The sequence below is a fragment of the Rhinoraja longicauda genome, chromosome 23, assembly GCF_053455715.1.
Source record: "Rhinoraja longicauda isolate Sanriku21f chromosome 23, sRhiLon1.1, whole genome shotgun sequence".
NCBI classification, from domain to species: Eukaryota; Metazoa; Chordata; class Chondrichthyes; order Rajiformes; family Arhynchobatidae; genus Rhinoraja; species Rhinoraja longicauda.
In genome coordinates this window covers 21,116,924-21,140,071 of record NC_135975.1, presented here as the reverse complement: position 1 = coordinate 21,140,071, position 23,148 = coordinate 21,116,924, and the positions used below count along the sequence as shown (strand labels likewise).

The following is a 23,148-nucleotide window of genomic DNA, read 5'->3' as shown; positions in this document are numbered from 1 at the left end:
GCAGCATCTGTGGAGGGAAATGGATAGCCAGTCTGAAGAAGGGTCCCAACCCAAAGATTTCAAACCCGGAGTTTTCCAACCCCACACTGCCCATTACCTACTTAAAATCCATAACAGGACTGCCCTAGCAAGCCTAATGTTTCCGCCCATTCTTGACACAATGAACTCATCTCTTCTTACTTGGATTCTATTTTATCCTCATTTGGACAGTCCATTCCTACCTATACTCAGGGTGCCTCCCGTTCTCCACCACATCAAGAACTTCCAATTTTTTTTACCCCCTCCCCCCATTTTTCCCATGCATGTCTAGCCCTTTCATTTCCCATCAGGAAGGCCTGAAATCTTCTGTTTTTTTCCTGGAACAAAGTTCCCATCAACTAACATTGCCACCTGGCATAATTTGTCCTTGCCCTCAGCAACTTTTCTTTTGATTCCTCTTACTTTCGTCGAACCAACATTCACCCGGCCTTCAAATTCATTTGAACCATCTCAGACATCTCTCCTTCCTTTCTTGATCTCCTCGGCCCTATTTATGGGGACAAATTATCCACAGTCTGCAGAATGTTTGATCCAAAACTCTGTCATTATTATACTTCACAGATGCTGCCTGGCCCACAGATTTCCGCCAGCAGTTTATTTTTACTCAAGATTCCAGCATTTGCAGTCTCTCGTGTCTGTATATAGGAGCACACTGGGACTGCAGTTTGCAATCGTCTCACCACGTATTTCTATCAGCACACCCTGACATTACCGTGCAAATCTGACAATAACTTCTAGATTCCAACATGGTAATCAGAAAACAAATGTCCAAATGGCTTGGTTTCTCACTATGTTTTACTAGATTGGTATCTCTGTGCGATTTGGCATTCAAATGTTAATGGATCTATGTTATTTCCACCTAGAACACAGCAAAATTACTTTCCACTTAAGTTCATCTTTAACAACATTATGTCTTGGTTATTGCCAAATAACCTCTCCAGCACCAAAAAGTTATTTAACATGCTTCTGGTTCCAATTATTGGCTTTGATTTAAGTTTTAATATTTTATTTGTCTTGTATTTCTCAATCCTATTTCATTCTCTTATTTCATTTTCTCTTACGAACTTCTTTGGAAATATTCTGATTTACCAGGTTTAGATTTTGCATTTGTTGATTTGAAAAAAAATCCTAGCTGTTTAAAGAAATACAGTTTTTCTCACAATCAGTTCAGCTGCCGCATCGTGACCCTAAACGTTGACTATATCACTACCTCCACTGATGCTGTCTGACCCATTGAGTTCCTTCCAGCACTTTCTTTTTTGCTATCCAATTGTATGCTCCTTTCATAGATCCCATATCGCCTGTCGTGGGCATCTACTGCTTTGACTTTCCAATAATTAAGTCACACATCAAATGTAAATATAATGACTGGCTAGTGTCGTTTATTTGCATCTGATTGGGTCATTTTATACTATCACTGACTTCAGAAAATCAGGTGTTGTGGAGAAGCATTCAGATTTTACCTTTTTGTTTGATAAAGTGATTATTTCAGAAAGGCCAATATTAATAAGTTGTATTTTTAAGAATTAATAAATCAATCGTTTTTAAAATTTTTGTTGTTGTTATTTTCTCAACCAAAACCCTTCTGACAGATTTGATAGTTAACTGAAAGCAATTCATGAATGGAATTGGAGTAAAGAAAATAAAAATAAAAATGTGCAATATACATGAACAGATCAGAAACAGATTAGCAGAAAATGCAATACAAAACTGCTTACCCAGCTGTACATGGTCTCTGATCTCTTGGACTACCTAGTGTATCAGTTGCAGGTAAATAAGAAATTGTTCCTTCATAGCACTGGTGAGTTAGAAAGGCCTTAAAACCTATGTAGCAAAATAAGTTAAACAGTTTTAGCTTAGGTTTTAGGTCAATAGATTTTGAATGAGAAGTCGATGTGAATGCAGATAATAAATTCCACTTTGGTCCCTTGGCACTAGGTTTTTGGAATAACAGCAACCTGTATTTGTTTCATGCCCTTAACACAGCAAAATTATTCGAGTTAGTTGAAGTGAATGATTGATATGGAAAAATTATCAAAATAAGGAGAATTGGAGAATTGAACTAAAGTTTGATCAAGTAGGTAGGTTTAATATCAAAAGCAGGAGACATAGACAAATTGATTTTTTTTTTTTTTTTAAGAGGACAGTTTAGAGTTGACGGCCCAGATAGCTGAAAGTACAGCCATTAATAACAGTTAAGAGAATCAGCAAAGTGCAAAAGGCAAGAGATGGAGAATGCAGAGTTATGGCAAAGTTTAAGGGATAAAACAGGTTGCAGAAATAAAGAAAAAACAAGACCATGGACCACTGTGAAAAGGGTAATAATTTTGAAAAGAATAATTTGGCACACTAGAACTTATGCAAGTCAGTAAGAGTAGATGACCAGGATTCCTGGAGAGCATTTGTGTAGAAGCCTTGGATGGACTAGTAATTATTGAATGTGAAAGATAAGTGGCCACTGTGGAGGACTTAGAGATAGTTAAATCCAGAGATTACAAAAAAGGGTGCTTCAGCAGCAAATGTACCGAGGCAATAGCCGAGTACGGTGATATGATCCAACTCTGACATTAACAAACGACAAAAATATTTATGTGCTGTTCTGGAGACAGAAAATTGGACAAAAACTACCTTCAGTCAACTAATGAAATGGGTGAACTTATTTCAATTCTTTCAGAGCGCACAGTTACAATTAAAAAAAGCTGCTGCTTAGCAAGAATAATACTTATATACCAAATGTAAATGATACATCGAGATTACCTGAGAAATCGTATCTTGATGGACCCATCCAACGGTTCTTTTCACTATCCAATAGTGTATCGCCATAAAATCCATATCCTAATAAAGATACTGAATATTTCAAAAACATATTTTTAAGGTGAACTGAACTGACATCAATGGGTTGCGAGTCACCTACAGAACAAAAAAACAAAATGCAACAATTATCGCAAATGTTAAAAATGCTCTCAACTTCAGTTAGAACCGATTTATTGTTAATTTTTGATGTATTATTAATATGGTTTTACATTATAATAAACCAGAAAATTAATACCAAAAATGTAAAAATGCACCACTTGCCACACGGGGCAGAGCTGAGTGGCTCCATCTCCCCTTCCCTGTCCCCCCCCCCCCCCTCACCCGCCCATGGCCCCCGGGGACACTCACTGGACCCGTTGGGCCCAAACCAATCCTGCATTGGTCCAGCACCACCCTCCCCCACCACCACCCCTTAGACCCCCTCCTCCCTTCCCCCAACACTCAATCCCCCCTGACCCCCCTTATCCCTCCCCTCCCCCACTCCATCCCCCCACAACCTCCCTCCTCCCCTCCCCCACTCCTTCCCTCCACAACCCCCTTTATTCCCCCCCCTCCCCTCACCCCCCCTCCCTCAGTCGCGCCCGCAGGACAGCCCGCAGCAGAGATTAGCACCCAAAGGGTACACACCCGTCTAGTCATTATTAAATATTAATGCATAGATGTATATTACTCCACCCAATTAATATATTTTAATTAATTATTAATTGAGGCAATAATTATTTAATGTGCTTATTGTCACCTTTAATAATATTTTAGAGGAGAGAGGAGAGATGCCCCCAAACTCAGAGTAGAAACAGCTAAAACAAATACACTCATGGCCTCAAAAAAGCCCTGGAAATAAACATCACATTCAGGGAAATGAATCATTAACAATGCTTTTCAAAAGCTGTTCCATGTTTTCTGTCTATTTGCATTTTCAGATTAAATCAAATAAATGAGACACCAACCCACAATGATGTGCAAGGCAGAAGTCACTGGATCATTCGCTCCAACTGTTGCATAGCATACGCAGTCTGTTGAACCTGAAACAGACAATTTGTCTCACAGTATTATTTGCTTTTTTTAAATTTTGCTGTCAAGATTATGTTAGCACAAACAGTTTTGAACTAAGGATTTCTGTCAGAGTGAGAAGATGCTACTCTCCAACTTAAACCAGGAAGGTAAAGTAAGGAAAAAACATGATAATGGTAATTTCAATTAGGTTAAAAAAAAAAAAAGAGAAATTTCTGAAATGTGATCAGGTCAACTTCCTTGATCAGTATTGCTCAGACAGGTGGATCAAATGGAACAAGAATCAGTGGAAGAACACTTGGGTAGTATTGAATTGAATTGAAGCATTTATTGTCATTCAAAATAAATTTGAACGAAATGTCATTGCCTTACAGTCATGGCCATTAGATCAAAATATTTAGATTAATAGTTTGAAGGGTGACATAAAACTGAAGTCGATGACTTTTAAAGAAAATATGCTTCAAATAGTGACTTGGCATATTTCCACAAGGGCAATGGATAACAAAATCAAAGCCAGGGCTCCATGACAAAACAGGAAATTGAGAGGATAATGGATAAGTGGATGCATGATCAGGGGAATAATTCCCATGTGATCAAGGCTGAAGATTGTAAGCTTGGAGGAAAAATTAAAAGGAAAGCAGAGCAAGCAGACAAAGAATATTAGAAGAAATTGAAAGTTTATAGAAACAGGATTCTTCAATGGGCATGTAAATACAAGTGGGCAGTAAGAACGATTAGAGAATTAGGAAAAGTGATCTAAGCATAGGAGGAATTTTAAATGTCTTTAAGGCAGAAGATACTGTCATAAGATCAGCAGAAGGATGGTAAGAGAAATAAAAGATTGGTTGAAAATTGATATGCAAGAAGAACAGCAACAGCCCGCTATATTTTAATTAAATACGTTACTGAGTTGAGATGGGATGCATCGAAGCTGCTGGGAGTGGAAGGTGAACGAGTGTTTGCCATAATTATATAATCTTTTCCAGAATTGTTGCCAGGGGCATGGAAAATGGCAGCCATGTTCAAAAAGAGGTGTGAAAATACACCTGCAAGCGAGTTTAATCCCAATTTTGGGAAGGCTTTTAGAAACTATAATCAGAGAACTTGAAGTTTGAGGTAATAAAAGACAGCTAGGATGAAGTCCATGACAAATCTATGTTTGACTAACCCGACTGAATTTTTGAAAGCATAATAGTTAAGGTTGATGAGAGAAATATAGTAACTGCTGTCTACATTAATTTTCAGAAGTGATTGATACACTTTGATAATTCCCACTCAATGGTTTATTCGCAAAATTGAGGCCTGCAGAATTAAAGGATTGGTAGCAGCATAAATAGGAAATTGGCTTAAAGGCAGAAAACAGTTGTGTCAAATGATTGCTTTTCAAACTGGAGGATGGGACTTAACAGTGTTCCCCAGTTCCCCATTCCTCAATGCCAGGACCAGAGCTAATCATATCATATCATCATATATATACAGCCGGATCTTATAATATAATCTTCATATATATTAATGAATTACACAATTACAAAGGGTAGAATTTACAAATTTGAGATAACAAAGTGAGAAACAGAGTAACAGGCTACAAGAAAGCATAGATTAGCAGAACGAGCAAACAAAAGGTGGATAATATATGAATGTTATCTACTTCAGGATACTATGTTTCTGCACATTTGCTGCCAATGTACAAAAAAGGGAATTTTTTTGCAAAGGTGGTATGCGAAGCACATGTGATTTTTAGATTAATAAATGGAGGCATAGATTATAAAATCAAGGAAGTAATGGAAATATTATTTAGGCTACAACTGCAAAACTGCACCCGAAACTGGTACCCCACTATAAAATGGATGTGAAGACCTGAAGACGTATAGAAAATATTTACTGGAAAGGTGGCCAGACAGCACAACTGAAGAAAATGGGATGGTCCTATTGGAGCAAAGAAGGCCGAGGTAAGATTTGACAAAGACCTGGAGCAACAAACCCGGGTTCGATCCTGACTACAGGTGCTGTATGTACGGATTTAGCACATGCTCCCATGGGTTTTCTCCGAGTGCTCCGGTTTCCTCTCACATTCCAAAAGATGTGCATAGATTAATTGGCTTCTGTAAATTGTCCCCAGTGTGCAGGATATAACTAGTGTATGGGCGATTGCTGGTTGGCGAGAACTAGGTGGGCCAAAGGGCCTTGTTTCCACACTGTATCTCTGAACTAAACTAAACAAAACATTACAATGCTCAAAATAGCATTTGTGCAAAATCCAAGAAAACCCACAGCAGAAAACATTGAATTCCAGAATGGGAAGAATTATATGATACAAACATAGTCCCTTATTTTCTAGCTTATGATTTGAATGAAAACGTATGGAGGCAAAACAGTGTATAAATTGATCAAAAATGGTTTAACAGTTACTTTGCGGAAATAAAACAACTAATTTGTTGATGTACATTACGTATTCTGCAATGTACTTTAAAATAATATTTTGACCTTTTATGCTGCCTTTTTAATGATAATATTTCTCACCTGCTGGGATAATTCCAATCCTTAAATCACATGGAACGAGTTCAGCATCGGGATGATTTTGATTAATGCTTGCATTATTTTGTGTCCGACCTATCACACCGTGCATTACCTCACTGAACATCCCATCTCCACCAACAGAAACAATCCTGACAATAAGATAAAATATCCATGAATACTTTGGTCAAACATTGATCAATATTCCAAGCATAATTAAAAAAATATACCAAATTTAATTTTTCTCCAATGCTTATGAATTTGAAAAAAACAATAATTTCATTTCCACCATAAATACTTCGATAACGTGACTAAAACTCAACCAAGTGGCAATTTTAATAATAGAATAGTGGGCAGGAAACAACATCGTGAAAGTAGAAATTATGAGAAGGACAAGATATTATTTTCTAAACATTTGAAAAACATAATTTACATCATATCTGAGTAATGCACACTAGAAAACCAAATAAAAATAAATATCTTTCCATTTAATTTTTTGTCATCTTTTTCCTTACGGTCCTTGAAGCTTTTAAAATTAACATATAGGCTCAACACCCTTTTTAACCTAATTGAATATATGTTGTACTCTGCCCATATATTTTTTTTAAATCACAATTCATTTCATTATGAGGAAGGATAACATGAAAAATAATGGTCATCTGTTAACTGAAATTTAAAACCAAAAATGTATTTTTGATGACAGCAACTTACAAGAGCACTTCATGTAACTAGTGTCTTGCATCTTTCCAGAAACTCAACAAAGGCTTTTGCTTTATAAATATTAAGATTTAATATTTTAATATAATCTAAGAATTTAACCCGACACATTTAGTGGGTATGTATAATGAACAAATCAAAACCGCACTTACAAAGGTAGTAATTTCAGCATATGCAGATGTCATTGCTTTTGAAAATTCTGGATTATTTAGCTGGAGGAAAACTGAAGCTTTTTGATTTTGTAACAGTTTAGAATAGATCTTGTACATGAAATATAATGAAATTAGTATTTACCTTGATAAAAAACTTTAAATCCTTAAATAGTTGATTAAGTTGAATAATAAGGATAAATACTTACCCATCATATTTCTCCAGATCAGCATCCAACAAATAGTCCCTGGCATGATTAGCACGCTCAGTCACTGGATAAAAAGAAAAGCCTCGTGTGTCAAATTGCAATAAATTGAACATTTTTGTTCCATTCTTTCAATACAAGCTACTGACAAGTTGAAATGGAACAATACAGGTCCATAATTCAAAGACATTGCACCTAGTGTCTAACCTGATCATAGAGAGAAGATCATTTGTGAAGGTGAGTTTGGCCTAGGGTCCCAGATAGAGAAATTGCAGCAAATTCTCTGGAAAAAGATGTTTGGTATCCAACGATGACATCAATCTACCATTCTGTAAACGAGGATCCACAATAACTGGAGTATTCTGATTCACCTTTAATTGAGTTCTGGGGTTATCAAATTGCTGCTTGCGGCTTTCAAATTGATCTTGGCAGCTCAATATAAATGAGGATAGAGGTCCAATATCAGATGCATCTCTGATCAATCACCTGGAGTCTCACTAGCACTCAAGATCTGTTGCCAGGAATGAGATAGCTAATAGAATCAGTGGTTAAAAGGCTCACGTGATTCATATTTGATGTTCTATTTTTCAATTATATGGAACTGGCGAAAAAGCCACATGTCTGAACTTTGGGCCAGTAAATTTAAACCAAACTTTTCTGGCAAGATTAATAATGCAACCTAAAACAAGACAGAGTAACAAACTACCAACTCTATCACTTGTTATGCAGAGTGAACAGTTTCCTTTTTCTTTGTGTAGCATCTGCCCATATTTTTAATTTTTTTCAAGTAACTAATTTATTGTGATAGGATATCTTATGGAAACCACAAGCCTCAAGTACTGGATTTCTAATGGAGTTGCTCATGTTTCACATGCAATGGGATCTCTCGTGGTTGCAGCTGACCTGGCTGTGTATTTGAAAACAACACCCAGAGTCCTCACTTTCTCAACAACTGTTATTAAACACAACTTGATTCAGAGCAACAGGTGACAAGCCTTGTCAAAGCGTATGTTTTAAAGAGCAACTTTTGAGAATAGGAAGATGGGTAGTAAGCAACAGACAGAGGAAACTTCAGAATACTGAAAGGTAGAATTAGAAGGTGACAGGCATTTTGAAGAATAGAGGGATAAAAATCATACGTGGAAGTGCAAGGCCATGGGCCACTAAGGGCAATTTACAGAAACCAATTAGCCTACAATCCTGCACGTCATTGGAATGTGGAAGGAACACAAAAGGAGCACCCAAAATCCACACAGTCACAGGGAGAACGCACAAACACCACCTGAGGTCAGAATCAAGTGAGGCAGCAACTCTACTGCGGTGCCACTGAACCACCCAAATCTGTTTGATCAGCCTATAATGGGTTCTTTATCATATGCCTTACTAAAACCCATGTAGACAACATCCACCACCTATCCTCACTCGATCACCTTCATCATCTCCTCAAAAAACTCAATCAAGTTAGTAAGACATGACTTGCCTCTTTCAAAGCCATGCTGACTGTCCCTAATTATCCCATTCTCTGCAGATCAGAATGAAGAGATATTTTGTCATACTGGATACCATCTGATGTTTCAGCCTGAGAGTAATCATTAACCTAGTTTGTCCACCTGTTACAGCAAAGTAGTAATTAGTGCAACAGTAACTTACCAATCACTTCAGTGGTAATGCAAGCTAATCGAAAGAGAGGGGCCACCTTTTCTTCATATATTTGTTTTCCAAGTCGTTTCCCTCCAAAAGGATTTATGAATACAATCAAGTTCTTTGGTCGCATAGCTATATTAAAAAAAAGTTACTTTGTGACTCTTTCAATTGACTTTAAAAAGAATTAGAGCAAGCCAAAATATATCAAAACATTTTAAGCAGAAACATAGGTTATTGGGATTTCTTTGTTACAATCTTAAGCTTTTAACTCACTCTCTTATCAAAATAGCCAACAAACATTTTTATGAAGCATTTATACCAACTGCAACATATTCAACAACCAAAATAAATGTGGGTAAATTTCTGTTTTAAAAACTTTTTTTTCATGAATCATTGCAGGTAACATGAATCACAAAAATGTAACACAATGCCACTAATGAAATCTGATGTATTATATAAAATATTTCTGATTCAAAGACTGCAAAGTATTCATCCAGCAATTTGTTGACTCAGTAATAGGCAGAAACATGTACAGGATGTCACCCATTTAGAAAGAGGTGTTCTGGTAAACATCTTGGCACAGAGCAAGTCAATAAAATGCTGATAAGATTGTGCAGAACTGTCAGCATTTCCTGATAGCAAATGAGTTTTTGACCAAGAGCGCATTTTATTTTTAAAAACAAGCTTCTATCATTGGTTGACAATATAATTGATTCTGAATATCTCAACATCAGCAAAAACACAATGGAATATGTAACATGAAGCTAACAAGTTAGAATTTGTCTTTATATGGACTTCCTGGTACACTTAAGAGCAAATTTGGGTGGGGTATTTGATAACTTTTCATATGCTTCAGAAAAGTTATAAGAAGGAACATGAAGCTCTTAACCGTCTCCACTTTATCAGCTACCTCGCTTTCAAAAGTCAATGACAAGCACTTTCGTTTTGTTGACATTGAGGGTGAGGTTATTGTCTCAACTCTGAGCCTTTCTGTAGATGTTCCTCGTCAGCCCACAATGGTGGTATCATCTGAAAACATGTAACAGTAAAGGCAGAATTTGCCCGCACATTAAGAGTGTATAGAGTATCATAAGGGGCTGAGAATGCAAGGCAACATTTTAGAGAATTATTAAAGAGGCACCTATCCTACTGAAGGGTTAGGAAATCGAGGATCCAGTTGCAGAATGGAGTACTGAATCCTAGTTTCTGCTTGTAAGCAGGGAGTAGAAGCACAGCCTATTGGCCAGATTTATCCAAATGTAGTCGGTGGATATCAGCTTTGATGGTTGTGTAACAGTGGTCAAGGCCGTTTGGGCCTCTGCTGGGACAGGCGATGCATCGATAGAACTCTCTTGATGTTGGTCTGCTTGAAGGACAATCATTAAAAATATTGATGCTGATATTACATTTGTAATGACAATAGAGCTAGTATTAAAATACATTGTCAGGAACCTCTAGATTCCTCTGCTGCAGAGTAAACTCAGTTGCTGTTATAATAACATGCTCCTCTATAGGGTGCACTATTAAATTCCTGCGGGTAGAAATCTTATTGAAAATTGAATAGCGGAGCATGCACGTGGGACTGAATAGCTTCCAGCTAATTTTTGTTTCTTAAGTTTGATGGAACCACAATTTTACTTGCTATTCATACCATAAAACTCAGTGTTAATTAGCTCTATACTTCTGTGTATCTTAAAAATGAAGCATGTGCCTCAAGTAAATCCTCCACTGAACATCTGTGAGAAAACAAGTTGCAGGGGTATAGGGAAAGTAAGGAGTGTAAATGGGACCAATTCGATTGCTCCCAAGGATCTGGCAAGGAGTCATGATCTGAATTATACTGTATGCATAAGTGAAGTTGCAAGAAGATACTTCAGTTTCCACCTTGCTTTCATTTGAATGCTCTCGTCTTTATTTTGATCAATTAAAAAAAAAAAATAAAATCAGTTACAAATGAGAACAGTTCATTTTCTGATTTGCAGGCTCCAAAATGCTTCAAAATTTCTTTAGTTCCAAATAGCCAACAGCAGAATCAAATTAATGCCAGGAAATGGCAAATCCACATCACAAAGCTGGCTGCAAGTGCGCTTTTAGATCACGATTAAGTGTTGTTAAGCACAAAATCCAAGCAAGTGAGTTTACAGTGGAAATAATGGTACCTCAGATTTAGGTAGCTTCTGAGTAAACATATTAATTATATTGTTATTCTACAGAAACATAACAGTACCTTGCAAATCCAACTGTTCCTCAAGAGCTTGTACCCATTGGTTACAGAGTTGTTGATCACTGCAGCAAAAGGTTACTTCCCTGCACCACCAGTGGTGCTCTTTTGATCTCTGCACATGATATACTAAAATATGATCAAAGAAAGGTTATGACCTCACATGTACACGTTTCAACACAAGTTAAAGATAATTTTGAACAATTACACACAAGTTAAAGATAATTTTGAACAATTTGATATAAATATATCAAATGACTGCGAGTGAATTCAAAGCTTTCAACATTTAAAGATAAACCTTACAATGAAAGTAAAATAAAATAAATTCATACTTCTGCACAAAAGAAACATGAAGCAATACAACTTGAGAAGTAAATATTTATAATGGGGCAGATCTTCCACTGAAGCTCTAGCATTCTTGGCAGAAAACCCAAACACTGGCAATTGTTCATCTGGCCCTGGTATCTCTGGACAAACCTGGTGCAAGTACCACAAAATCAATGGGAAGAATCAGTTGTCCGGTGAACGGCAAATAAACATTTTAATTTCATTCAGTTAGATTGAGTGTATTTAATTGTTTTCTAGACTAAGTGGACCCGTTGGGCCCAAACCTCTCCTGCATTGGTGCAGCACCCTCTCCTCCCCCCTCCCCCCCACTCCCCCGTCCCCTCAATCCATCCCCCTCAACCCCCCTTATCCTTCTTCTTCCTCCCTCCCTCCACCCGCTCCCTCCCAGGGAGATAGATTTAAACTTAAAAATGTGAATAACTTTAAAAATATAACACCAATTTCAATGAAACTTCTTTCATTAGCACCAAAGAAACTACGGTGAGTAAGGTGGGCCTAAAATTGTCACGTTATCGTGCACCGTTTTGGCTGTAGTTCAGGAACAAACAAACAAACAAACGAACGTGAGTTTTAGTATATAGATCTATGTGAATGCTACTGTCGGAAGAATTGCAGATTTGGGTTCACATTTGAATGCAAAGTGCAATGCTATACTGAGGCATAAAGAATTCCAGAAGCCAGCAGTTTTATTCAACTCTGCTGACTCTACATTAACTGAAGGTGCTGATGTCCTAACTCACAGCAACACCAATATATTTTCATTCCACAAGCACTAATATATCCAACATCTGTTTCAATGGGTTCTGAAGTAAAAGTTGATGCAGTGTTTAAGGGGAGCATGCCTGATGCTTTATACAATAAGTTTTATATCTAAAACTGCTCACACATTATGTGTCAATGTTATAAATGCAAGTTACAAAAAAATTAAGAAAGTTAAGTTTGTTGCAGAGGTAATAGTGATAGGCAGTAAATTGACAAATTAGGGACCCACACCTTCTAAAAAAATAATTATAGAAGATAAATCAAGCAAAGTGAAACAATATCAGAGAAATTCAGGACAAAGGGACAAGCCAGGGCTCAGACAGGGCAACAAAGAGTTTACAATAAACATTGTTGCTGGGAAACGAAGTAGAAGGGTATAAATAAAAGTAAATAGTGCAGAAAGAACTGAACTATGTGGAAGTACACTGTCGTGTCATCAATTCTCTATATAGATCGCTCCGTAGAATAAGATATTAAAATAGAGCTAGTAGAAGATTAATGTTAGATTTTTGCATGGGCCTTGTTCTCACAGGTCTGTGTAAATGATTCAATATGATTGAACTATAATGGAAGGCTTATTTTTAAACCAGGAAAAAGCAAAACTAGATAAAGGCATTGATTGAAATATGAACAGAATGTATGCAAAATACCTGTGAATGTATGCAAAGTTGATTCGGAGGAAACAGAAGGCATTTTCTGCCACCTTCTGTATTCTGTATTTATCTCATCCACGTCAGTTTCACGAACAGCAATAATCTCAGCGCAAGGCACACAATGTTTCTCTGCATGAAAATGAGTAAATAGATTTTGTTAAGATCCTTTTTCAAACAATAACACAATATGGTCACAAGTGTGTATTAATTGTAAAACATTGTGTTAAATCAGGATGGCCAAATGACAAAGAGTTAGATTGCAGATGCTCCATGCACATTTGTACATTTCCATGTACATTTAATCAGATATTTAATTATTTAAAGATAAACAAAAGCCATCTCTAACTACTATAATGTGGGGCTAAATAACCAACAATTCCACCCAGGGATGGGCTTTTAACTCAGTCAAATTGCAGATTGGTGCAATAGCAAAACCAGGATTCAGATCAAAACCACTGAAAAGCAGAAAACCTGTCCATCCTCAAGGTTGCGAGGCTGTATTTGGAGTGTTGTGTTCAGTTTTAGTCACCCGGCCTTAAGGAGAAATTAAGCTGGAAAGACTGCAGAGAAGGTTTATGAAGAGGCTACCAGGACCTGAGCTGGAGGGAGAGGTTGGACAGGTGAGGATTTTATACCTTGGAGCACAGAAGCCTGAGAGATGATTTTATGGAGGTGTTTAAGTAGACAGGGTGAATGCACAGTCTTTTACCAAGGGTGGGGGAAATCAAGAATCAGGGGACATAGGTTTAAGGTGAGAGGCGCAAGATTTAATAGCAACCTGAGGGGATACTTTTCACTCAGCGGGTGGTATTTGGAATGAGGTGCCAGAGAAGGTAGTCGAGGCAGGCACTATAACATCGTTTAAAAACACTTGGGACAGATATATGGACAGGAAAGGTTTAGAGGGATATGGGCATTTTGGTCGGCATGGACAAATTGGGCCAAAAAGCCTGTTTCTGTACTGAGATTCTATCTAAAAACTATACATACTGCAAAATATGGAAAAAAAATATCCTATATTTCTACATCCCAACAAATCCTTGACCTCAACATTTTCATTTCTAAACATTTATTTGTAATCCGCTCCATCTGTTGTTAACTACTTTGTGCAGGGTCTCTCACATCACCCATCAACTGACATTTTCCTAAATTGAATCTTCAATCACATTAGTTTAGTTTCAGAGAATGCCCTAGATTAAACTTTATGATCACCACACAGGATCACACAGTGAAATTCAGATAATTATTTAGAAATCCTGATGGTTTAACATCTGGCGCACCATACAATGTGCTCCCTTCCCACCCACCAGCCCCAGTTCCTGTGCTCTCTTCACAAGTGCATTATAATGTTGTGTAACATCAAAAAGGAAGTAAACTGTGTGTTGGGTTATTAATAGAAATAACAATAGACATAAGAATCTGCCAGAACAGCACCAAAACCCCCAAACTACCAGATTATAGTGTTAACTATGTCACATGCTATATTTAAGGCTGAGGATTACAAAATAGTTTCTTGCATCTTCATTCATAGTGTTCTGATGTCAGGAAACAATTTCCTTACTATCCTCGAAGATTCAAGGGATTCAATGTCACCTTGTAGCTGTAGGATAGGCATATTCACGATTCAATTTTGTTTGCCATGAATGTTAAAGACTTGCTTTGACCTATGTAAATAACTAACCTAACATGAGGAAATGGCGGAGAAAAAAAGTTAGATGGGCAAATGTGAGGTCCGCCCATCTTTATGAATAACGACAACAAAATTAAACTTGTGCCTTAACCTCTCCTGGGCAAATAGATTGAAACCAGCTGCTTTCCAGACTCAATAAGGGAGAACATTCTAATTACTATGGGTGATGAGAGGTTGATACTGCAGATGTACTTTGTTCCTCAACCTGGGTAGAGAAGGAGGGACTCTGACAAAATAAATTGCTACCTTGTTTAACTCATTGGCAACCAGCATTGTTTTAGTTTAGTTTAGAGATACAGCATGAAAACCAGCCCTTTGACTCATCGAGTGCACACTGACCATTGATCAGCTGCTCACAATAGTTCTGTTATCCCACTTTCACATGAATCCCCCATACACTAGGGGCAATTTAGGGTGGGCAATTAACCTATAAATCCATGCATCTTTGGGATGTGGGAGGGAACTGGAGGACCCAGAGAAATTCACAGGGAGCTGCGTCTCACTGCAACTCCACAGAGAAGGTCCTAGAGGTCAGGATCGAACCCAGGTCTCTCGCGTTATGAGGCAGCAGTTCTACAAGCTGTGCCGTGGTGACATCTCATTGATAGAACAACTTTCTGCAAAAAATCGGAACAGTACTTAGTGGAACTACAGCACATAAAATCTAACATCTGTTCCATGCTGAAGAATCTGATAAATGCTTCTGGATAGTTTCTTAATTGTGTTTACAAATTAATATGACTAGTTTGAACCAATAGAAAACAATGTACAAGTATTCTACATAACATCAGTCCAAACTTGAAAGAGGTAGTGCAATTCCAAATTTAAACAACTTAGAAATGGAAAAAAAGCTTTAATTGCAAATTTTTAATGGGGGGGAAAAAAGCTTTAAAAGTACAGCCAAGTCACAGAATAAGAAAATTCAAATCCAATGTCAATCGAGGCAGTTCAGTTTATAATAATAATAATAATAATACATTTTATTTATATAGCGCTTTTCATATACTCAAAGACGCTTTACAGAGATTTTGAGAACATAGGGAAATGAATAAATAGATAAATAAGTAAATAAATAAATGAACAGAGAAAGGAGACAGAAGGTGAGGTGACCTTCAGTGGTTGAAGGCAGTACTGAACAGGTGAGACTTCAGCGATGTTTTGAATGTGGTGAGTGTGGGGGAGTCTCTAACGGTTTGGGGTAGTGAGTTCCATAGGGTGGGAGCAGCGATGGAGAAAGCCCTGTCCCCCCAGGATCTGAGTTTAGTCCGGATGTGGGGGGATAGGAGATTGGCAGCGGCAGAGCGGAGGGTGCAGGTGGGAGTGTGCCTGTGGAGGAGGTCGGTCAGGTAGGATGGGGCCAGGTTATGGAGGGCTTTGTAGGTTATGAGGAGGATTTTGTACTGGATTCTCTGGGGGATGGGGAGCCAGTGGAGTTTATAAAGGACGGGGGTGATATGGTCACGGATCGAGGTGTGTGTGAGTAGACGGGCAGCAGAGTTTTGAATGTATTGAAGTTTATTGATGATTTTTGAGGGTGCGCCATAGAGGAGGCTGTTGCAGTAGTCCAGACGGGAGGTGATGAAGGCGTGGATGAGGGTTTCTGCAGCTGTGGAGGAGAGGGATGGACGGAGACGGGCAATGTTTTTGAGGTGGAAGAAGGCTGTCTTTGTGATGTGTTTGATGTGTTTGTCGAAGGAGAGGGTTTGATCAAGGATGATTCCAAGATTCCGGATGTGAGGTGAGGTGGATACTGGGAGACCATCAATGTTGAGGATGAAGTTTTGGGTGGATTTGGTGAGCGTTTTTGGACCAATGATGATGATTTCAGATTTGTTGCAATTGAGTTTGAGGAAGTTTGATTGAAGCCAAGATTTTATTTCAGTAATGCAGTTTGTCAGTGTAGAGTGTGTGGTGGGGGAAGATTGACTTGGTGGAGATGAGGAGCTGGATATCATCGGCGAAGCAGTGGAAGTTGAGACCATGACGGCGGATTAATTGACCAAGGGGGAACAGGTAGAGGATGAAGAGGAGGGGACCAAGGACTGAGCCTTGGGGGACACCTTGGGGGAGGGGAGCGGTGGGGGATTTACAGTTGTTAATGGAGATGAACTGGTGTCTGTCAGAGAGGTAAGATTTGAACCAGGATAGGGCTGTGCCGGTGATGTTAAGGGAGGTTTCAAGTCGGGTGAGGAGAATGGAGTGATTTATGGTGTCAAAGGCGGCGCTGAGGTCAAGTAGGATGAGGATGTTGAGGTTGCCAGCGTCGGAGGAGAAGAGAATGTCGTTTGTGATTTTGAGGAGCGCAGTTTCAGTACAGTGGTTTGAGCGGAATCCGGATTGGAAAGTTTCATACAGGTTATTGGTAGAGAGGTGGTATTTGAGTTGGGAAGCTACAGCACGTTTCAAAACTTCGGACAGAAAGGGTAGGTTGGAGATTGGTCTGAAGTTGTTTGGGGTGTCAGGGTTTAGACCAGGTTTTTTCAGAATGGGGGTGACAGCAGCGATTTTGAGGGATGGCGGGATGATGCCAGTGGACAGGGAGGAGTGGAAGTCCGATCAGCTGACCAGAGTGCAGGGATGGAGTGACCGGTCTGGGAGTAGACAAACTTGTGACCGGAGCCTCTGTGGATGTATCTGGGTCGTCGTAGAAGTCCGTGGTTGATGATGGCAGAGATGCATGGCGGAGTGGAGTGGTTGTTGAGCTGGAGCAGTCTCGCAGCCAAGTACTTCAGTGCCATGCCAGGCAGGAGCGAAGGAGCATAGAGCCCAGAGAGATCAAAAGGTCACAGCAGGCACAACAGGCTGATCCAGAGCAAGGCCTATGAGGATCGAGGAAGCTGAGCAGCCTGAGGGTTAATACGGAGCTGATGACGTGCAGGCAGAGGAGGTAGCCAGGCAAGCAGGCAGCCAGGCAGCTGTTAGCGTTAGCGTTAGCGGTAGCGTTAGTGATTTGATGACGTCAGCGCTAGCTGTCAGGTAACCCACAGGGGAGCAGTCCAAGCCAGCAGAGACAGGAGCACAGACAGGAGTGAGAGGTCCAAGGGTGCGGAGTCCAAGGGTGGGGAGTCCAAGGATGCGGAGGCAGCGGTGGAAGAGCTGGGCAGATGATACCAGGTCAAGCAGAAGGATTAGTTTAAGCAGAGGGATTTTTTCAAATCTGAGAAAATCTTTTTAAAAACGGCAAAATTAATCCAAAAATAGAAGTGGTGAGAAGCGGCGAACAAACAACGCCAGCGTCCTCTCACGTCACTTCCGGCATTTTATTTATGGTGTAATGCCCCAAATCCGATCACACCAATCCCCATGTTTACTGTTTGCAGTCGTGCAGAACTCTCTCGCATTTTTACACTAAGCGAACATTACATCCAAATCTGACCAAAGGTCACAGAAACAAAATGTTAACTATGTGCATGCTGTCTGATCTGATGAGCATTTTCAACATGTTCTTTTTTTATTTCTAATTACCACTATTTACAATTATTTTGCATTTTGCTATAATTTTGTTCTCCTCCACATGAAAGTAACTAGAATATAACGAACTTAGTTACTGAATGATTCTCATAATTAAATGAAACACATTGAATAGATGAGTTGTGCAGCATGCTATACTAAACAAACAACTTCTGAAAGCACAAGTGAGAAAACATTTCAATCACTATGCCTTTGAAGGTAGACACAATTGTTTGACACAGGTCGTCATTCAACTCATCTCATCCATGCCAGTTCCTTCCAAACCAATCTATCCATTCCCATGACTTTTTTCCCCATCCATGCAGCCATGTATTATTTTTCTCCCTCAATGCCTATCCAAAGCTGATAGACTGCTTCCACCACCCTTTCAAGCAGCGAGTACCAGATCATTTTTCAATGGGCAGCAGAACATTTAAAAAATTTAAAAAAGGGCGGCACGGTAGCGCAGCGGTAGAGTTGCTGCTTTACAGCGAATGCAGCGCCGGAGACTCGGGTTCGATCCTGACTACGGGTGCTGCACTGTAAGGAGTTTGTACGTTCTCCCCGTGACCTGCGTGGGTTTTCTCCGAGATCTTCGGTTTCCTCCCACACTCCAAAGACGTACAGGTATGTAGGTTAATTGGCTGGGTAAATGTAAAAATTGTCCCTAGTGGGTGTAGGATAGTGTTAATGTACGGGGATCACTGGGCGGCACGGACTTGGAGGGCCGAAAAGGCCTGTTTTCGGCTGTAAATATATGATATGATATGAAAATCTGATGACTTTTGCTTGGGCAGCAGAACATTAAAACAATCTGATGACTTTTGCTTGCTGGTGTACTAGAACTGCAATAACTGATTTTGTTTAAGTCTTCTGGGAGCATCTATTCCCCACATGACTCCAGTGACTATTTCTATACTTCAGACTTTACTATCAAAGACATAATATAATTGTACAGATCTTTCTTTCAAAATAAACTCTCCTTTGGTACAGCAATTTAAAAAAATCTTTATTATAAGGTAAAAACAATAATACCTTGGCTATTACCAATACTTAATAAGTGTTGATTTTTATTAAGAAAATCTTAGCTGTTTGGTCTATAATTTCCCATTCACTGGAAGGACTCTGCAGTTTAAGGATGCAGCACAAAGTTCACCTTTTAGAGGGCAATAAATGCCAGTTCATTCCAGATTCAATTTACAGATCTCACCATTTCAGTGGAAGAAAAAGTTACATCTTCTCTATGTTTCTAAGTAAAAAATACTGCATTTTAAAGCAACTTTCCCAACTACAGAACAAATCAAGACTGTGAATTCAAAGTAGTTTTTGAAATTCAATCATTGTTCAATGCAGGAATGCATATCAGATAATTCTCCCCGTTTTAATTCAAAGAGTTTGCTTTCTTAATAGAAAATATATATTTATTTCAATTGAATTATTTGAATTTTCTTCACCCAGAGTGTGTTGAAATGTAGTGGAGATAGGCACACAATCAACACTGAAGTAGCATAGAAGTCATGACTGTGCACAGTAATAATTTCACTTCCTCAAATCTTAATGCTGGACAATTTAAAAGGATGCATTGTATCACTTTAAATGTGCTTTCTGAAAAAAAACATGGAGAAAACGTGTAAGAATGTTTACATGCAGTTTTTTTCCTACTCGTGTAAATGTTTTTTTGAACCATGTTATTGAACCTAATGTGGAGGGCGAGATAATAAATTAATATGCAAACCACACTTGCATGACATCTGAACTTCCACATGGCTATAACCACAAAATAGAAAATACAGCCACTCACACCCACCACGTAAAATATTGACTCTGTTCAGGCAGAAGGAATTCTCAATTGTTTTCTACTTCTAACTTACCCCAACTCTCCATTACACAGACACTTGAGCATATCATGTTGCGTTTTAAATAAACTGCCAAGAAATCAAATCTGGGGCCTTAATGACCTAAATGGCCAACCATGCCAGATTAATGAGAGTGGTTTCAATCTCAGATTAAAGTGACGTTGATATAAATTGATCAAATATTTAAAGACCTTGCATTAAACAAACAGTTCGATCAAAAGTATACTATAACCTAGTTAAAACATACGGCTCTCAATTCACAGCACGTTTCTACAAATATAAAGTCAAACCCCCTTTATGCTGATGTAAAACATATAGATTGATTGGCTGTGATCATGACCAAAATATATAATCTGCGAATTAGATCCAGTACATTTGCATCCCTTGGTTTTAAAGGGTTGCAACACTTCACAACTTAGGGGACCGACAATGTTGGGTATATATAGCAGGTCAAGGAATCAAAAAGTTAGTTACGATGGAAAACATAAATAATTACAAATGGCAACAATGTGTGATCAACTATGTAAAAAAAGCATGAAAAGCTAAAACAGAAAGGAAATAGTAAAGAACATTTTTGATTGAATCCAAGCATTTTCCAGTGGAATATTTTTGGTTAATTTCATGCAATTACAAGTAGGAAATACTGATAGAAAGACAGCTTTATTCAGTCTGAAGGGTTCCGATCCGAAACGTCACCCGTCCTTTTTCTCCAGAGATGCTGCCTGACCCAGTAGGTTACTCCAGCATTTTGTGTCTATCTTCAACTTTATTCGGTATGTCTTAGCAAAAGTACATCTTTCGAACACAAAATGTAATTTAAATGTACCGAGGAAATAAAAGTAATTACAATGGCGTTTTGAGACTCATTTAGAGGACGCTCAAGACAAAAAGTGCAGCGAAAGCAGACCTAGAAGGAAGTTAGAGAGTACTCAAGTTCACGGAATAAAGTCCATGCTACTTTTACAGCCCGCTTTCAAAACCAATACTCTCGGGGTATCTCCATTCGTTAGAAACACTTTAATCGTCTTTTTTTTGTCGATGTTTTTCACAGCAACCCGATCCAACTTTCAGCTGTCGCCCCTCTCCCTCGTCCCTCGTCCCTCGTCCCTCGTCCCTCGTCCCTCGTCTCAAACACATTGGCTCGAGGTCGCCTTTTGTTCACCAATTGACAAAATAAAACACGGGTTTATTCAGGGGGAACTAAACAAGTGCCCAACATCAACTATCCCTTCCCCCAGCCGACCCCCAGATGTGAAGCAGCTGCTCGTTGTTTCCTGGCCGTCCCGGCACCCGAGGGACACTGACAGTAGAAGACAGTGACTGGCACTAGAAAGCAGAAAAAGGCACCTGTGCCTGGCCCGAAGCGGCGGCCGGGGACTCACCTCCATCCGTTGCCGGGGGTTTCCTCGGCCGCAGCGAGCGCCAGCAGAGCCCGGTCTTGGTTAAGGTGACTTGGAATGGCCGGTTGTTGACCAACAAGTGCGAGAGCAACAGCGCAGGGCACTCATCCATGGCTCCCCGGCAACAACGATCGTCGCAGCTTTGTAGCTGACGGGTGGGAGGGAGTGATTGAGGGAGGCATAAACAAGGCGCGAGGCACCGGTCAAGAGGCGATCATGGCGCGGCCGGGTGCACCATCAGCCCCGTCGCCCCAAGCCCTGCTCCTCCTTCTTCAACCGGTTCCTCACCGCCGCCTGGCCTGCGTCATCACGCAAAGGGGGGGGGAGCGCGCCTCGCAACTGTCACCGTGGGGGGCGGGGCTCTCTGATGTCACCGTTATGGGCGGGTCCCTCTGCTTCACCGTTGGGGGCGGGGCTCTCTGATGTCACCGTTGGGGGCGGGGCTATCTGCATCACCTTTGGGGGCAGGGCTATCTGCTGTCACCGTTGGGGGCGGGCTATCTGCTGTCACCGTTGGGGGCGGGCTATCTGCTGTCACCGTTGGGGGCGGGGCTTGGATTGCTGTCACCGATGGGGGCGAGGCGAGTGTAGGCACCAGTGGGGGCGGGGCGAGTGTCTGGCACCAGTGGGGGCGGGGCCAGTGTCTGGCACCTAGTGGGGATGGGGCTTGCACTTGGAGATGTTGGCTGGAGCCTGACTGGAGCTGATTGGAACCACGAAGGGGGGTGAGGTGAGGGAGTTGGTAGCAGTAGGTAAATCAGTCACTGACTGACTGGTAGGAAAAGTAATTTCAAGGTTCACCTCCACAGACTCCTCTGTCAAGCTTCTCAAGTTTGCGGATGACACAACCCTGATTGGACTGATCCAGGATGGGGAGGAATCTGCCTACAGATGGGAAGTGACACAGCTGGCATCCTGGTGCCTTTGTAACAACCTGGAGCTCAATGCTCTTAACTGATTCCACTAACTGATTGTAGACTTTAGGAGAGCTCCCCTTCCCCTCCCCCCCACTCACCATCAACAACACCACAGTCACGTCTGTGGAGTCATTTAAGTTCCTTGGAACCATCATCTCCAAGCACCTTAAATGGGGGGCCACCATCGACTCCACAGTCAAAAAGGCCCAACAGAGGTTGTACTTCCTGCGGCAGCTGAGGAAACACAATCTGCCACGGGCAATGATGGTCCAATTCTACACTGCCATCGTAGAGTCTGTCCTCACCTTCTCCATCATGGTCTGGTTTGGCTCAGCCACCAAGCATGACATCCGGAGGCTGCAACGAATCGTTCGATCAGCTGAGAAGGTTGTTGGCTGCAACCTTCCCCTCATAGACGTACTGTACACTGCAAGGGGCAGGAAGCGAGCGGACAAGATTATCTCTGACCCTTTTCACTCTGGCCACAAACTCTTTGAAGCACTTCCCTCTGGAAAGCGACTCCGGACTGTCATATCAGCCACAGTCAGACATAAAAACAGCTTTTATTCCGCGAATAGTAACTCAATAACCAAACGTCTGTCGTCTTTTTTTGCTCCAGTTTATTTCACTCACATGTTTAATCTGTAAAGTTGTATTCTTAATGTTTTAATGTTTTATGCTTTATTTTTAATCGTTTACTGTATGTTCGTGTTGTTACTTGCGAGCAGAGCACCAAGGCACATTCCTTTTATGTGTA

At 40.1% G+C, this 23,148-nt stretch overlaps 1 protein-coding gene across 1 annotated transcript in view; it reads right to left on the bottom strand.

Moving 5' to 3' along the window:
* The window catches only part of cerk (ceramide kinase), a 32,645-nt gene extending 10,884 nt beyond the window's left edge, over positions 1-21,761 (bottom strand). Inside the window, exons 1-9 of the mRNA XM_078420156.1 lie at positions 21,457-21,761; positions 13,076-13,207; positions 11,322-11,444; positions 9,101-9,226; positions 7,454-7,517; positions 6,385-6,530; positions 3,801-3,875; positions 2,797-2,949; positions 1,758-1,863 (exon numbers count right to left, since the gene is read on the bottom strand). Of these exons, the coding sequence (XP_078276282.1) occupies positions 1,758-1,863; positions 2,797-2,949; positions 3,801-3,875; positions 6,385-6,530; positions 7,454-7,517; positions 9,101-9,226; positions 11,322-11,444; positions 13,076-13,207; positions 21,457-21,586 (1,055 nt within the window). The 5' untranslated portion in view covers positions 21,587-21,761. The remainder of the gene's footprint in view (positions 1-1,757; positions 1,864-2,796; positions 2,950-3,800; positions 3,876-6,384; positions 6,531-7,453; positions 7,518-9,100; positions 9,227-11,321; positions 11,445-13,075; positions 13,208-21,456) is intronic.
* Positions 21,762-23,148: the final 1,387 nt, after the last annotated feature.